Source organism: Apteryx mantelli, chromosome 16 (assembly GCF_036417845.1).
Source record: "Apteryx mantelli isolate bAptMan1 chromosome 16, bAptMan1.hap1, whole genome shotgun sequence".
Lineage (NCBI taxonomy): Eukaryota > Metazoa > Chordata > Aves > Apterygiformes > Apterygidae > Apteryx > Apteryx mantelli.
Genome location: NC_089993.1, coordinates 13910619 through 13927415, shown reverse-complemented (window position 1 = coordinate 13927415; position 16797 = coordinate 13910619). Strand labels below are relative to the sequence as shown.

The following is a 16797-nucleotide window of genomic DNA, read 5'->3' as shown; positions in this document are numbered from 1 at the left end:
GAAGGTCACAGTTCTTAAGAAGAAAAATAACTCAAGCATTTACACTTCTAATATACAGCTACAGAAATTTAAAATCATGACTAATAACGAATTTAAATTGCTTAATGATTGCAGAAGTCTAATGTATATTAAAAAAAAGTAGGTCCTTCATATATTAAAAAAAAAAAAAGTAGGTCCTTTTATATAGCACTAGATTGTCACGTACTCAGCTCTGATACAAAATACTGTAAATTAAGGAGGCTGCACAATGTTACAGGAATAATATGATTTAAACCAGCATTAGTCACTCTCCTCCTGAAGAAACTCTCTATCCAAGTTAACATATACAGAGTGAAATTTATTTTATAACTTTTATTTTAAAGCAAGCACTAGGCAAAACAGCCTTTGAGATCAAACAAGTAATATAAACCTACAAATTGCTAAGCATCTTCAACTCCAGTTACTTTCACAGGGGATGCAAAATATTCAAAACCTTACAAATGGCATCTAAACTTATATACCACATCCTTGCAAACCTCATTATCAAAAGCTGACAAATTATAATAGTGGCTTGGCTTGTATTTATTTAGTATTTGAATGCAATAATGATTTTATTTATCTTCTCAATTTACCTGATTAGCTGCCATTGGGGAATTGTTTTTCACCCACTCCTCCACTATTTTTACCACTGCACGAAGAATTTTGGCATCAGTAGATTTTTCAATGAGAGATGTTAGAATAGCTTGTATAAAATTTTTCCTCATTTCCATGCTCATCACAGCCAGGCGAGTTTTCACCAGATCCAAGCTTAGCATTACCAGTTCACTTGTACCTGCTACAGATAAAAACAAACAAACAAAAAACACACTTTATAAACACCTATAAAATGCCTGATGGAATAATTTTCAAGATAAACCACTGAAATTTTACAAACAGCAGTAATAAAAAAATGTTACATGGAAAAAAAATCCCTATAGAAAAAAATACTTTCAGAATTACTGCCTTTCAATCTTAAACAACTGGGACAGAGACCTTCCAAAAAAGCCCCAAAACAAAAAACAAAGTCCATTCAGAATCCTATAAGGAAGCCTTTGAGGTTTCCTTTTAGTAAAGCTTTAGTAAAAGGCCATTACAGAACACCAATACTAACAAATTGCAACTCAACTTATGAAAGAAGAAATATCTTATGATGCAGATATTTTACTATTCAATTTTGTTCATTTGCTGACTTGCTTATCTGTCAAGTTTAATAATTTCCAATTGTTTCTCAGCGTTAGTAAAGTTTGCTAGGCTCTAATCTACCTAATTGAAATATGGGCTGGAAATCTAAGATCAGTAGCATTTCTTTCAAAATATTTTCTTCAGTAGCTTATTCATTAATGAAGTACAGTGCTCTTTAGCAGCACTGAATTTTCTTCTAGGAAGATATCTGAATTTTTCAGTGACTCATGACCTAATTCGTTTGACGACAGAATTCTACCGACTGAAAAAGATGCTATTTTAAGATAAAAACCAATGCATCAGGTCCGACAAGTTAATTTCACAAGCAGTTGCTCTTCTATTATCGTATAGGAAGGAGTAAAAAAGACAAAAGTTAAAAAAAAAGTCAACCCCCTTCCCCCAACACTATAAACTCTTGAAGGATTTCAGTATTTCTATATATGCTGTAGCTCAGCAAGTATTCACTAACTATTCACTAAAATGCTTGGGTTAATACTGAAATTCATATATTAAGCAGGTATTGGGAACTCCAAGTGCATTTTTATCCTTCAATACTTCAGTAATATTACTAATACTGAACTAATTTTCAATATTTAGTAATGCCTACAGAACTCTATGAAATCATTTTAATCCCTTTGGACTGAAGGGAGTTTAATACACAATTACAAGACTTTTAACCATTAACATCATTAGGCTATATAATGTAATACCTGTATTTGCTTCTGCCGTTCCTGCTGTCGCCTGGGGATTTAAGTGTTCCCTGACCATCTTCTGCAGGGATCGCATAAAAACCGAAATCAATCTGTCAATGTAGCTGGGGTTGTTACTGCATGCAGACTTTAGAATCATTAAAGTACCTGCAGATAGAAACAATACTTAACATAGCAAAACTTTTATTGAGCATAATAAGAGAGAGGATTTCCATGCAGATGTTCTTGTTCTGTGAAAGAACACAGGAAACTACTCTAGCCACACAGAGGATTTTGTCCTGCCCTGAAAGAAGCATGGGACTACCCAAGTTAAAGACTTGAAATCTGGATAGATTTGAAGAAAAGACTAAAAAACTAATACCGTGTAGTATTTTCCTTTATATATTAGTTGAAACTTTGGGAAATTCTGCATATAAATGTATGATTTGAAGAGGAAGGAGGTAAGAAAGAGATGGACTGAGAGCAGATATTTCTCCAAGACATTAAAAAAAGAACAAAAATATATTTAACCAGGCAAAATTAAACTACTGCTACATTTGCATAGATATTTTAGCAGTAAAAATTGAACTTTTACATGAATAGGCCTGCTTTTAGTAATGTAAAAATAAAAACATTGCACGATCTTGGTTTTCTAATCTAGAAACTTTCTAGAGAGATTCATAAAGCAGTTACTGTAGATTGAAAATGGCAACACTACTGAAACAGCCAGCTTATGCCTGTGTAATGCCTACAAGATCATAGTCCAAATTACACAGCTGTTACCAATGCCTATCCAGTATGAACTTATTCATATTCGTGCAAACCAATCAGTTTTAACAGTACCTACCTTTTAAAATACTTGCTCTTTAAAAGTACATTCTGTCAAAATATACCCTCTAAAAACCTACAACTATCCCTTTCTTTACTGCAACTTCATAATTAAACAAAAATATTTATAGAATTACACTTCGCTCATTGAATGATTGCTTTGAAAGTTTTGATTTCTTTCCCTGTTCAGACACGCATGAAACTTGGCACACAAAGTTCAGCCTCTTAAACACCAAATTAATAAGATTTGCCCCACCTAAAAGAAACAACACAGTCTAACCTTCAGGTGAACTCTGGAGAAAAGGCAAGAGAAAAGGCTCCTGGCTAGTTTGCTGCACAGCACATCCTGACACCTGACAGATAGGCAATTCCCAAAGTGAAATTACAACTACCTACACAGATCACGGATATGATAGATAGAACAGTGAGAGACATTTGCCATTTAAATCAGCAAGCTTTCCAAAATTGTACAATTTCAGGTCTGCTTTACCAACACAACCAGTTCTGGGCCAACTTTTGTATTATTCCAATATATCTCTGCCATTGTCATGTGTAGCTTGAGCTTCCTACCAGTTAAATAATTATGAATAACATAAGAAAAGAAAAACATTTCAGCTCTTCAGAATGGTGCATACTAAAAATTCAGATTTGCTCATTCAACAGAAAAACCTAGTATTCTTGTGATTCCTCATTTAGTGAGAATTCAAAATCTATAAATGAATAAATAAATCATCCAACATAATTTAAATCCGCTGATAAATGAGGCTTTAAAAGCAACTGAAAACAAAAGTATGAGGCAATGGCAAGTAAGAATCTTTACAGAGATTCCTTGAAATATTCTATCATATCTCGGAATAGTAACCACAGGATTTTGGCTGTTCAATCAACAAGGTTCCAGCAATTTTTACTTTATATTTTGGTTTATCTGAATGCTGCATCTTTTTCCTATGCACTCTGAATACAGAAGGCTTCTATCTAGCAAAGCAGCAGGTCTCCACTTCCAAGAAGCGCTTCCATGGCAGCTGCCAGGAGAGGACAGAACACAATGAACCACCGTCCTGTTCTTCCCAGCAAACAGATGCCCAAGTTCACATCTTGAGCTGGACTCCAAACACTTCCCACAGCTTCTTCTGCACGATTATCAGATCTCCACTTCCTTATGGAAAATAAAGCTAACGGCCACGATCATACTAATTAACTACCAGAGATGTGGGAAACTTACCAAAGAGCTGGGAAGGGTTTGCGTTAGTGGCTTTTTCATAATTAGTAAGTCCTTCATAAATAACCTTTCCAACTGCAGCATAAAGGCACTCCAGCTCTTCATACTTCGAAGCTACACTTGAGGTACCTGCAGAGTTGACAGTTATATTTACTTTTTGTAATATTAGCCACAGAACAGGCAAGGAACAATTCCACTGTGCACATCCAGTCACCCATACCATCAGTGGAACTTTATCTTGGTAATAAACCATAAAATGGTAGCACAGATAGATCCCTCAGTTACAAAACCTATTTATTATACAATCAGTGCGTCTTCCATATTAGAGTACCACTACCTCTAAATAACTCGTTTTGGTAAGAATCCTTAGATCACTGAGGTTTTTCTAAGGAAATAATTATCTAAATTAGTTTATATCACAACATGGCAGAAAATAACTGTCAGTTGTTCCATATTACCTACCGTCCTTTTTTTTTTTAACATCCAATCTCCCTTCCTTGTTTTAGCAAAACAGCAAAGCTTAACAACTAAGAAATTGTATTTCTAAAGGAGAAAAATTACAATTGCAAAATACATTAAATTTATAGCATGCATTTCTTGAACCAAAGTTATGACAGCTACAGGTTATTAAGTTTTTATGTCAGTGGATAATGATGTATTCCAAATGATTACTCATTTCAGCTTTTCTTTTTTTTAAACAGAGGTTGAAAGTGCAAGCTAAAATGGATCATTAAATGCAGAAATCATAAAACAGAATATTAGCACATTCCAAAAATTTTCATCACCCTGCCCTTAATCACTTAAGGTATGCAGCAATAAAGGATAAAAGGAGGGAGGAAATATCACATACTTGGTTCTGTAGGAAAAATACCCATCAAGCGAGAAAGCAAACTATGGACTGCTCTCAAAACCTTGGTGTTTCCACAAGTCATGCAAGCTGCTACGCCTCGTTGCAGGGGTTTGAAGCTACTGAGGATTGCAGGGGGCTGCAGTATGGTTAACAGGAAACTCAGGACCTCTAAGCCAGTGCAAATGTTGGCAAAGTTGGCCTGGTTGGGCTGTTCCTAAAGAGAACATATACAATGAAGCAGTGAGTTGGCAGAAAAAATACAAGTATTAAACAGTTCAGTAAGTCCACATCAAATCTGTTGAAAACCTGTAACAAGATTGAGGTTTCTATATTAGGGATGTTTTACATCAATCTTTTTAGATAAGTCATGCAATATAAAACTGTAAAATACATGGCTCTACAAAGTCTTCAATCACAAAACTCTTACTTCAGCATTTACGAGTATGTTTTTTCTGATGCTTTTTGTGGTCCTCAGTTTAGAAACTTGCCTGACATCTTGCTGGTTAGAAATGCTTTTAACAGAAGTTTATGTTTTATCTACCTGTCAACATCTTTCAGAGATAAAGCGAAGGGCTAAGACAACATAGTCTAAGATAAGTTAGGGCTTGATGGACAGAAAAAGGGATAATTGAAACTAAAGGGAAAAAATAAAAAGAAACGAAAATATTCCTAGCCCTTTCATTGTAAACCTACAAAATGATCATTTATATAGTAAATTAGTCTGTTTGCTGCAGAAGTCTTAGTCTTGTTTCTGAACCTCTTTTATAATTCATGCTACATAGCATAAACTTAAGATACAAAATTCCTATTTCAAAGAGTTTATGTCCTTGTGGTGTGTAAACATCAAGCACATCGCCTTCCTCAGGGTTGAGGGGTAGCGTAATGGCTGTTTTGGGGTGGAGGAAGGAAGAGTGGAGTGTGTTAGGTTTAGATTTTGGATCTTCCTTAGATGCAGTTCACTTTGATCACCTTACCCAAACCCTTTATTTACAAAACAAAACTGAGCAAGGAGAAAATTCATCAAAATTTGAAAAAGTGAATTTTCTTGTAATCTTGGACATATTTTAAAGCTCCCAGAAGTAAGATATATTACTGCTTTATTCAAAGAGGAGCAAAAAAAAAAAAAAAAAAAAAAAAAAAAAGTGACATTAAGAGTGCTCCTAAAAATTTAACACAATAAGAATTACTAGTCTACTAAATAGCACGATGCAAATAAAACAGGTGTAGAAAAAACATCATATTATACAGCAAAAAGCATACAGATAGCACACAGGTGCTATACAGCTAAAACAAAATAGGTTGTATCATCAAATGCCGGAAGCTAGCCTTTGAGTGATCTTCAGAATTACCATAATGTAATCACAAAACTAGCAACCAGTAAAATAATCTACTTATGTTTGCAGGAAGTTTTATAACACCTTCAAAAAAACAGTAGGCCATCCAAACAAGCAAACTACAACTTATTTCAAAAATCAAAGTAATACTGGAAGTTAATCCACCTGCTCCTAACCCCACTTTAATATCCGCAGGTACTGCAGCGATACAAATTACAGAACTGATTCAATTCACACACTTCACATAGTCTATGTATTTCACTACATAGCAGAAAAGATTAAGACTGTAAAAATTAATATCTAGATTAAAATTTTGTCCAACTGGTTTCGTCCCCGGGACACCCAACCCAGGTTACGGCACCAGCAGGAGGCCTGGAGCCTCCTAGCCCGTGTCCCTGGCTGGCACCCTCCCGCTGAAGCTGGCCTTTGGTTTTTCATGCAAGTTCTCTCCTGGGGAAGGCAGGGAGAGAAAGAGGTAGGGACAGTATTGTAATAACCTTTTGCTCCAAATTCTGCAAAAGGAGGCAGCTTTTCCACAAGAAAACAATTAATTCCCCCACAGTTCTAATGGCAATTTTTATGAAACCCGCAGAAATGTAGAGACTAAGAAATCCTGGATTTTAACTGAAAATATAAGCTAAACATATTTTAATGGTAGTAAACACAAAGTTTCCAAATCCCACCTCTCTGATCCTTCCTCATGACCTCTTTTGCCTTCTGCACCCTCTAGCCTTGCCTCCTCCCCGGGCCCAGCCCTGTGACCACAGATCCATAATTACTACGCTCCAAGCTCTAGTCCTGCCTCCTCATTTCTCTCCTTGGCAGAGAAGCAGCCTGCTGCTCTTCTGCTGTGCCGCCCGGGCTTCAGCAAAGGCAGCGTAAGAGCAAAGAGCTACAGCCTCTGGCCTCTGAATTCAACCTGCTGAAGCTCCAGATGTCACAAGAAATGATTGCTCTAGCCACACAGCCACAGACAGGACAAATGGCATCTTCAGAGAAATCAGCTGTCAAACTAATGTCCTCGCTCAGCAAACACATCAGATTTTCAGAACCTGCTTTTTTATTTGCATCTATCAAGTGCAGCCTAAGAAATTAAAATTTACTTTAAAGATACCAGATAATAGAATGATTACAGACATTCAATTTGAAAACTCTTAACATTCATGGCCAAGTGTCTATTCTCGGTCACCGGCTTTCCCCTACTCCTCTTGGGAGTACAAAGCCACAAATGATTAGTAAAACACATTCCATCAATCTAGTTCCAGATTTTCCAAGAAATGGCAGTGAATGAAATTAGTAATTAAATGGCTTGACATTTTATTTCAATTTCAAAACTAAGCTATGTTATAAATTCAATCTAAAAACTAAAGTTGAAATCCACACAGTAGAAACAAAAATGAATGTTTACTACACACACTAGTCAAGAAATATTTAATTGTGAAAAACACCTTAAACACTTTACTTCACAAGTATTCAAACCAACATTTGTGCTAAAGAATCCTGAAGCCCTACAAGACTAGAAAGTTACCTACCACAGTCATTAGTAGCTTATCAAACCACTGCAGTTTGAGTTCTGATTTTGGCCACATGTCTGGTCGTAAAGCTGTTTTCAGGAGGTTGACACAGCGGCGAGACAACAACTCCCCAGGAGATCCAGCCGTGTTTGAGTTGTCATTTACCTAGCAATTAATCAGAGTAACAAAATGACATCTTTTTGTAATCAACTCATTAATTTTTTATGCATTCCAAGCAAGCGTCTAATTTCTCATTTCTGAAATGGATGAGCTTAAATAATTATATCAGTATAGTCACACAGTATTTTACTGCATAAAAAGGTGACAACTAATAGTAAACTTCAAAACTTGTGTCTAAACTGTTAGTTAAATATTTGAAATCACCCAGAGATATATAAAAAAGTTTAATCTGATGCATCGTTACAACTCTGGACATACTCAAGTCTGATTAATCTTTTCTGTTTGCAAAGTATCCATAAACATACGTAGTTCTTTACTCAATCCATATTTATTCTTCGAGGACATGTCTATTCTGTGCAAGGGACTGTGGTGTGTGAAACCCCATGTTACTTGCCAACAAAGCCTGCTGGAAAAACATAAGCCACAGAATTTGTAACTTTGAGCTATACCCTGCTAATTTTCTCCACTTTGGAAAAGTTAATTCTTAAAATATTGGCAAAAAGCTTTAGATTTACAGATTACATGAAAGGAAGGAATTCCATGTATTTGATGTTGAAACTACAGTTACAAAGATTATCCTTAGATATATTTTGATATAGTATTTTTCTATTATTATCACTAAATGTTCTTCAGTTCTTGGGTACAATAGAACAAACCTATATTGTAGCATCAAGCAAATACATCTATGAATTAAAAAGAATATTTATGGAAACGTCTTGAAGTCTGCCTGGTTCCAGCCAAATTCTACTAGTCAAGTTTATTTCAATCATGTCACTCCTCACATACCACTTTGTAGTACTTCATAGTACATAGTACCTCCCCCACCACCACCCCAAAAGCAAAGAATGAACAAAATGCTAGGTGAGTGATCAACAGCACAGTAAAATATAGACTACTTCAATTTCAAAATCTGTATTACAATCATTTGCATTTATGGTTGATTTTCAAAGCTCATGCTCCTTGCATCAAGCCACAAACATACAATGCCATGTAGGCGACTAAAGCATGCTTCTCACATGAATATCCATCATTTGTGAAATGAAAAATTTGCAGAAAATGGTTACAAAATTCAAAATTTTCCTTGATTAAAATAAAAATATTTTACTTTTTGTGCAATTTCATATTAAATTTTCTAGCCTTCCAGCAGAAGAAAGCAAATATATAAACAGTAGAGTAATTCCAGCATGAAAGCACTCTTATGAAGAGAGGCTTTTGTAGTTTTGGCTACTAATGCTATACCAGTATTTGCATATCAGAATAAGTATACCACCTGGCAAGCAATCCTAATCAGGAAGTTGACCACTGTATCCGTATGCTGCTTGTCAATTGGCTTGGAAAGAAGGGCATCAGCTCCTGGCAATGACTGGCTACGTCCAAATACCTGCATGTATACAAAACACAAAACCCATAACCAATGTTGTGAGAAGGGCAACAACAAGCAGAAAACAGTTAAAATATTTTCTAAGAGTGCAAATTTGAATTCAAGGAGTTACAAGCTGTGTGGAAAAACAAGTAAACTAAATTGCTTAGTCAATGCAGGTTATAACTTCAGAGTCTCTGAACAAAACCTGAACTTTTCTTACAGCACTTATTGCTCCAGTAGCTGTCCTGAATCGTTTCACTTCTTGGCCAGAATCAACGGACAATCCTCTTTTAACAGCCGATGAGGTAGAACTTGCTCCTTCTCCACTTGCACTTGGATCCATATCTGAATCTGGCTGAAATATCAGCAATGTGCATGTTAAAAAAGCATTTAACAGTATAACAGTTCATTCTTTACCAGTTTATTTAGACTTCCTACCTGCTGGTCTTTAATTCTTTGCAATTCCCATTTAATAACTACTTCAGCAAGATCCACAGCTAATTTTCTTTGCTCAATCGTAACACTGGGAGTGAAGCCCAGTCTCTGCATGGCACTAACCATATGCTGAACCAAGTGATGTCTCACTGGATAATAAACCTGAAAAGATGGTTTCACAACTGTGTTAGCCAAAGCCAATAACACTCTATAAAAAAAATACATTATTGAAATAAAGTTAAAGCAAAGTAGTAAATAGTCTTTAATCCTAAAGTGTGCTAAATCTGTACCATGTTCACTGTTTTGCAATTAGGAAAAATAGTTGGTACTTTGAAAATAAAATTTTGGCTACAATTTTCAGTAGTAACTACTGGTTTCATGTGCCCAAATGAAGATTTTTTTGCAGATATATGATTTTTTTCAAGGACCAGTCATTCCCATTTTTTGGTAATGCTTTTAGAATACTACAATTCACATTTGAAAATACTCAGATATTTTTTTCTATATTTTCTTCCTAAAAGGTGACTTTTTTTTAAATAAAAATCTTAACATACTTTAAAGTCAAGAAGAAAATAAAATTCATATGAAAGAAAGCTACCTAGAACTTTGGGGCATATTTTGCTAATGATTTTATTTTGTATTTTCAAAAATGTTCCTATTTTGAAATTTTTCAGTATTCCCCAATCTGTTTAATGTTTCCCAACATACATCAGCTGGAGATAAAAAATTCCATAGTTAACCCCACAGAATGCACAAAGTCGAACAAACAACTCAAGAACTACTGGAAGATGTTATTGGAGGCTGAGGACGAAGAGAGTTTTTTTAAAAAATAACTTAAAGAACCTTCACAACTCTGTTAATGAGCACTGTTAACGAGCATGCACTGAATTAGTCTTGCAGAGTTTCATCTGACCTCTCAAGTTCCAAGTTCGGTCGCTATAAAACTAAACAAGCAGAAATGCAATGGAATGGCAAACTCAAAGTCACAACTGTGACAAGGGGAAAAACAAACAGCGTGCGCTTAGGGAAGCTATACTGCAGCAAGACAGTATTCTACTCGAGACTTTTAGCAATCAAAATAACAATAAAGCTCATTCTTCCACTACTTAAGGAAAAGTCTTGTGTCTAAGTTTAAACAAGTTAAATAAGATCTTTCTAAACTAAATTAAGCATTCCAATTTTCAAAAAACAATGTATATATTACTTGCTTGACCCAAAGCCAGTCTGAAGAAACATACCTATCAACTCTTCTGTATTGCAACGAGCCACCCCCAGCTTCAGTCCTTAACTTCACACTGCTCCACTAGTACCCAAGCAGCTACCAATTACACAGTTGTGTTCCACATGCAAGCTCATTTTTAGGCTTATTTGGGGTAAGGCCAGGCTGATCTTTCACTTAAATTGAATTGACATTTCAAAAACGTGCTCTTTGGGGAGCTTGTTTGGCAGCTTACAAAGCCATACCAAGACAGCTTGTACAAATACCAAAGTGATACAAAAGACATTTGAACAAAAAGGGGACTGACAAACAACGTAATCAAAACTGAGAAAAAAAAGAATACTTCAGAATTTGTCATATAACATTGTTCGTAATAGGCATTTTCAGTTTTAATCAAATGCATTTGCAGACAGCTGATGCCTTTTGAAACTAAGCCATATAATCAGGATTATATTATTTTTTAATTACACTGCACTTTACCTCCTTAATACTTATGATACAGTGACTACCAGAATAAATGGTACAAGTACCTTGAAATGTTGTACTATCAAGTGCAAAATGTGCACTAATTGTGGAACTGTATGACCCTCTTCTACAATGATTTTTCGTGTCCAGTGAGTCAGCATCTGATGTCCATCCTCCATGCGAGCAGGCACAGCTGGAGTCAGAATAGCCATTGCTTGCCTGACGATAGCTCGAGCCTCCATGGCATGAGCTTTTAGAAGACTGTGAAAAACCTAAGAGGAAATGTTTCTGATCAACCTTACATATATTTACAAAAATAAAGCATTTATAAAAAGAAGAAACTACACCATATGTCTTCTTCTAAACAACATAATTTTTTTCTAAAGACTCACAGTTTGGTATATGTACAATGATATTTTGTTGAACATATGCTTCCATCTCCTTTACCTCCCTTTTTCTTTGTTCTTCTCCACTGACCAAATTGAAGTTTTCCTTTGGTCCCCACTCCCTATCTCAGGTGAAATATCTGTCTCTCTTAAATGAAGAAACATTGCCAAATCCGTTAATTCAACAAAAGACTACTTTTTATTGTCCCCTTCCTCTCTCTTTATTCACCTGGCTTCAAACTTCTTTCTATATTCTCCTACCCCCAAAGAAATCCATATTAATTTTAAACTTGTTGCTTCTGCACTTGCTTGTTGAGTACAAGTTTACTTATTCCTTATATACCAAGTATCCAAAAATACTCTACACCCCCTACTCTGCATTATAAAATAAAAGAAACTACAAAACTTATCAGCATTCCTTAGGTGTATGAATACAAGCAAACTGTCAATACCTGCAGCACGATCTTCTTATGTATGGCAAATTTTGCAATGATGTGTGCTAAAAGCAAATGGCCACTGTATTTGCATGCTGGGTCCACACATGCCTTCGACAGGAGGCATGGCCAAGCAAAAGTCATCAGGCGTCGGAGTTTGCTGTTGCGGTTTTTGTTATTGTCATGAATGTGATGTGGCGCGTGCTCAACCAGAAGCGTGGCAAACTGCAAGAGATATATCCTCAGAGAATCCAGCATGTCTGCCTGTTTTTCTGGATCAAGTACCTAGTCCCAGGGATGACGAAAGGGGAAAATAGGAGGAAAAAAAAATTATCATCCATAAGAACAGTCAGGGGTTTTTTATTTTTTAATTTTGGGGGGTTTTTTGTTTTTTTGTTTTAAGACTAATACTTAAAACCACTTTTTCAGTTCAGGTCAAGATCCATAAAACCACCTCCTGAGGTGAGAACATTTTAATAACCAACACATCTAGGAACTTCCAAAGAGCCAACCTAAAAAAAACCTCATCTGCAACAACATCCATTTTATAATTGCTGACTGGTTCAAGGAAATCCAAATAAGCTACAAAGATAATCATGTTCAATCATAGAAAACTTTGCTTATTGAAAGGCTGGGATTACAACCATATAGGCTCCAATTCTAAAGAAAGAAATTCAAATCCCAGGAATATCACAAGTAAATTGAGTGTTGTAGTCTAATCCTACTGATGATTGATGGATCTCACAACAGTTTGAAGTTTTATGATATGATTTCATAGTACTGATCATAATACATTGAAATTGCAAAAGTAACTCAAATCAGGATTCAAAAGCCAAATGAGAGGAACAATTTTCAATTTCACCTTAATTTTCAAATGCTTTAACATAAACAAGTATTGTTACCTTTGTTATAAAAACACTAGTGATGCTTTCTGGATTATCTCCTTCTGGGTTTGGGGGTCCCAAAAGCTGTTCGCCTTCTCCCTTTTCAAAACTGTGCAAGAAAGCAGGATTCAGGATATGCTGCAACACCTACAGAACAGAAACACAAGACAGTTATACTAGACTACTGCATTCTCTAAATGACAGTCACCATTCAACTTATTTTGCATGCAAACCTGCATGTTAGACACGTTCATTCGGTTCCAAAAAGAAGCTACAGGTAAAACCTTAAGAAACAGATATACACAGATTTTCCCCCCACCCCTCTTTCCCCCTTCCAAGGGCAAAGATTCTTAGAAAGAGTAAACTAAAAGAGCCAGTGTTGAAAGCAAGATGAATTGCTGTCTCTGTTTATTATTGCTCTTCCTCAGGTATGATATTTTCACTTAAATGGCTCTGCCAATTATCAAACTCATTGACATTCAGGTAAGTGAGTTTTGCTGCCCTAGTTCCCAAGAAGAAAATTAAACTTAAATACCAGACTACTTTGATTTAATCACTTTAGTTACCTTGGCTTTGAGCTCATCTCCAAAGTTTGGGTCATTGAAGTCTACAAACCGGAAGAACAAAGCCCGTTTTTGGGATATACTGTAGTTTTTGGGGATCTCTTCTTCCATGTATTCCTTCAAGAAAGTCATATTGCAGAGAAAACGACCCGTAAAAGCCCGAAGCAACTGGAAGAGCAACTCTATATCGCCATAATTCCTTCTGTAAAAACACACAAAAACCTTCTGTGAAAAACCATCTATCGAACTACTACACTTGTAATTTGATAAAGAAACTAATATTGGCTTAACAAGCAGACAGTCAACAGGAGGCAGTGCAAAAGGTACGGTTTTAGAGCTAATGGCAATATTACGAAATACCTTAGATTAAACCTTATCTTCAATAACTGCAGTCCCTTTTTAGTACATCTTTATATCTTAATAATACTTTCAAAATAACTTTAAAAAGTACATGAGCTATAGAAAATAAATGGTTCTACATACTTGCAGTAATTCAATAAGCAATATGCCAATAGCTTAGGCTCTTTCCAATTTGTTGCAGCCATATTCTCCTTACGATGTCTCTCCTGAAAAGCTTCGCTCACCCATACACGTTTCAACTGATTCACCAAGGAATGCTGATTTGCTAACCAACATTCATCATTCTTAACAATAATACTTATGATCTGTCAAAAGCAAAACAAGACAAATGCACTGTCAACATGCAACAGATCTGTCAGTAGCAACAATGATAAAAAAGCATCTGTTTCAAGTCGATTTCAGGTTCTAAAATCATCCAAAGAAAAGTCAAACAAAAACTAGTTTAGAATGATTTTAAAAGGAGCTTTTAAAAGAAAGCTTCCCTTGCTATCAGTTTACTTCTTGAACCTTAGTCGATTTTAAAAAAAGTACAGTTCATTGGATTCTCTTTTTCTTTCCTAGCATAAAACACTGACTACATACATACTATATTCTACAAGTATTTTTCTATGAGCTATAATGCAAAAAAATACATACACACCTGAAAGCACATACACCCAACCAATTCTAAAGAAATTTTAACTATCCATGCAAAGACAAAAAAGAAAAATTGAATACCTTGATAGCCTGAAACTGAAGATCAAGACGCATTGTAGTAGTGCTTGGAGAACCAGGTCTAACGGCTGCTTGGGTACCAACAGGTAACAGTAGAGTAATAAATCGGTTTGGATTAGCTGCCAGTACATCTCGCAGAGGTTTGGCATCTTTATGTTTTAAGAAACTCTGAAGAAGGGGAAGAAATAATTTTAATAATAACTTTTAAAAGCAAATCATATAAGGCTGTTTCATCCTGTAGTTTTTATATTCATCACCGTAGCTGTATAGGTTATATGTTATTTATTTATATATAAAAGTAGCCTATACAACTTCAGTGATAATCCTACATAATCTGGAAAGGCATGAAATCTGTTCAGGAAAAACAAATACAAAACATGGAACAGGCACCCTGCAGTCAGAATAAGGCTATGATTAAGGACTGTAAGGTCGTATGGGAGGAAAAACAAACAAACAAAGATAGAAAAAAAGTAAATCAAAAACTTCTGATTCATCAGATTTGTGAAGATTTAGGTTTTTACTTCTTCCCTTTCCCACACAGCTTACCATAAACATTCTGCTCCACTGTGGATCATTTAAAGTGGCTTCCATCATGAACAGTTCAACAGTCTGGGATGGATGACGTGTCAGAAATTTTATCAGTGGTTCCCTGAACGGACTGCCAGCCTGAAAGATTCAAAATGCTTAAATGAAAAATGCACAGTGTTGAGTGTTTTTTTATTTGTCTATTAATTTACTAGCACTCAGAAAAGTACTTAATTTGGCATTTACGCAGATACTAAATGTTTAGAACTTCCATGCTGAGAATTTATTGACAATTTTAACAATTGCTTTTAGAAGCCTGATAAAGCGTTAATTCTGCCTAAGAGGTTTGGAGAGGATTGTTTTTTAAAACCAACTTTTATATCAAACATTCCTGTACCAGCATGTCAAAAATTCAAAATATACTTAAAAATATTAGAAAGCAAAAAAATTATCAATGTTAATTTCCACTTTTACCTCGATCAACATTGCTCGTTCTGTTTTCATCACAACTTCCAGCAGAGGTTTAACCAAAGTCTGCGGGGCGGCTGGGATCAGATGAAATAAATTTATGATTGCTGAACAAATCTTCATTTCCTACAGGTAAAAAGAAACATGAGCAATTTAATATTGCCAGCAAAATATATGAACATAGTATCCCCTCTCCTACCATTTTCTTTTCCTCTCTATATTGGCATAGCCGGCAACCAAGAGCAAGGGGTTAACATCTACTTACCATGATGCACGGAGTAAATTTGTCTTGTGGAATTTGTCTCTCCTTCCCCCGCTTGTAATGCCATGCTTTTATTTTATTTACTGTGTCAGGATAGTGGTATTCTACGGGTAGAGGTGGGCTCTGCACCCTGGCAAGGGTGCCGAGGGGAGTCACGGGGTGCTCCCTGCCGCATCGACGGGCCGGAGCTCCCTTTCGAAGTCATCTCCTGCAAACAGCCCGTGACCACCGGCTGGTGGCGAAGCACCGGGCACACAGCGCTCTCCCAGCACTGCTCTAGAGACCTTGCAAACAGCTGGCTACTTTAAAGAAAGTTCTCCCCCCAGATATTAAATTCTTTCAAACATTTTTTTTTCTTTTATTGTGTAATTTTAAACGTGAACTATACTTCAGTTAACCAGACTGTGGGGTTTTTTTAGTAGAAAGACAGAAGAAAACAAACCAACCCACAACACCCTCAACATCCTTCTAAAACCTCATTTCTAATACACAGGATACAATGGAATATTTTCAAATGGATTGTCCTTCCTCAGCTGAATTTAGACAATAATTATTAAGCCCCACTCTTTTAATGTGATCTGCCTAGAGAGACCCCAAGGACTACTCTGTCCAATTGAAGTGCAGGACTGAGAACAACACACACAAAATCCATCAAGACATAAGTGCTTTCAAAAAAAAAAAAAAAAGAAAAAAAAGAAAAAAAATTCCTGCTCTTCCTAGTACAAACATGCTTAACATCCTCAACAGCAACGTTATCAAAACACCTGTGCCACAGACAAACATGGGACAACGCACAGCACTGCACTCAAAGGCACAATGCACTCTGCCCAAAACACAACAATAAAACTAACAAGTCACAGTAAAAAACCAAAACACAACAACAAAGAACTTCCTGGTGCCTCCAC

General features: G+C 35.9%; 1 protein-coding gene across 2 annotated transcripts in view; it reads right to left on the bottom strand.

Annotated features, from left to right (window-relative positions):
* TRRAP (transformation/transcription domain associated protein) overlaps positions 1-16797 on the bottom strand; it is a 101388-nt gene that overhangs the window by 48063 nt on the left and 36528 nt on the right. For both annotated transcript variants that reach the window (XM_067306664.1, XM_067306665.1), the window contains exons 32-47: positions 15637-15756; positions 15184-15303; positions 14641-14805; positions 14047-14228; positions 13567-13765; positions 13019-13147; positions 12135-12401; positions 11362-11568; positions 9616-9774; positions 9398-9532; positions 9085-9195; positions 7653-7799; positions 4787-5000; positions 3940-4065; positions 1911-2057; positions 612-814 (exon numbers count right to left, since the gene is read on the bottom strand). In XM_067306664.1, coding sequence (XP_067162765.1) covers positions 612-814; positions 1911-2057; positions 3940-4065; positions 4787-5000; positions 7653-7799; positions 9085-9195; positions 9398-9532; positions 9616-9774; positions 11362-11568; positions 12135-12401; positions 13019-13147; positions 13567-13765; positions 14047-14228; positions 14641-14805; positions 15184-15303; positions 15637-15756 — 2631 coding nt within the window. The remainder of the gene's footprint in view (positions 1-611; positions 815-1910; positions 2058-3939; positions 4066-4786; positions 5001-7652; positions 7800-9084; positions 9196-9397; positions 9533-9615; positions 9775-11361; positions 11569-12134; positions 12402-13018; positions 13148-13566; positions 13766-14046; positions 14229-14640; positions 14806-15183; positions 15304-15636; positions 15757-16797) is intronic.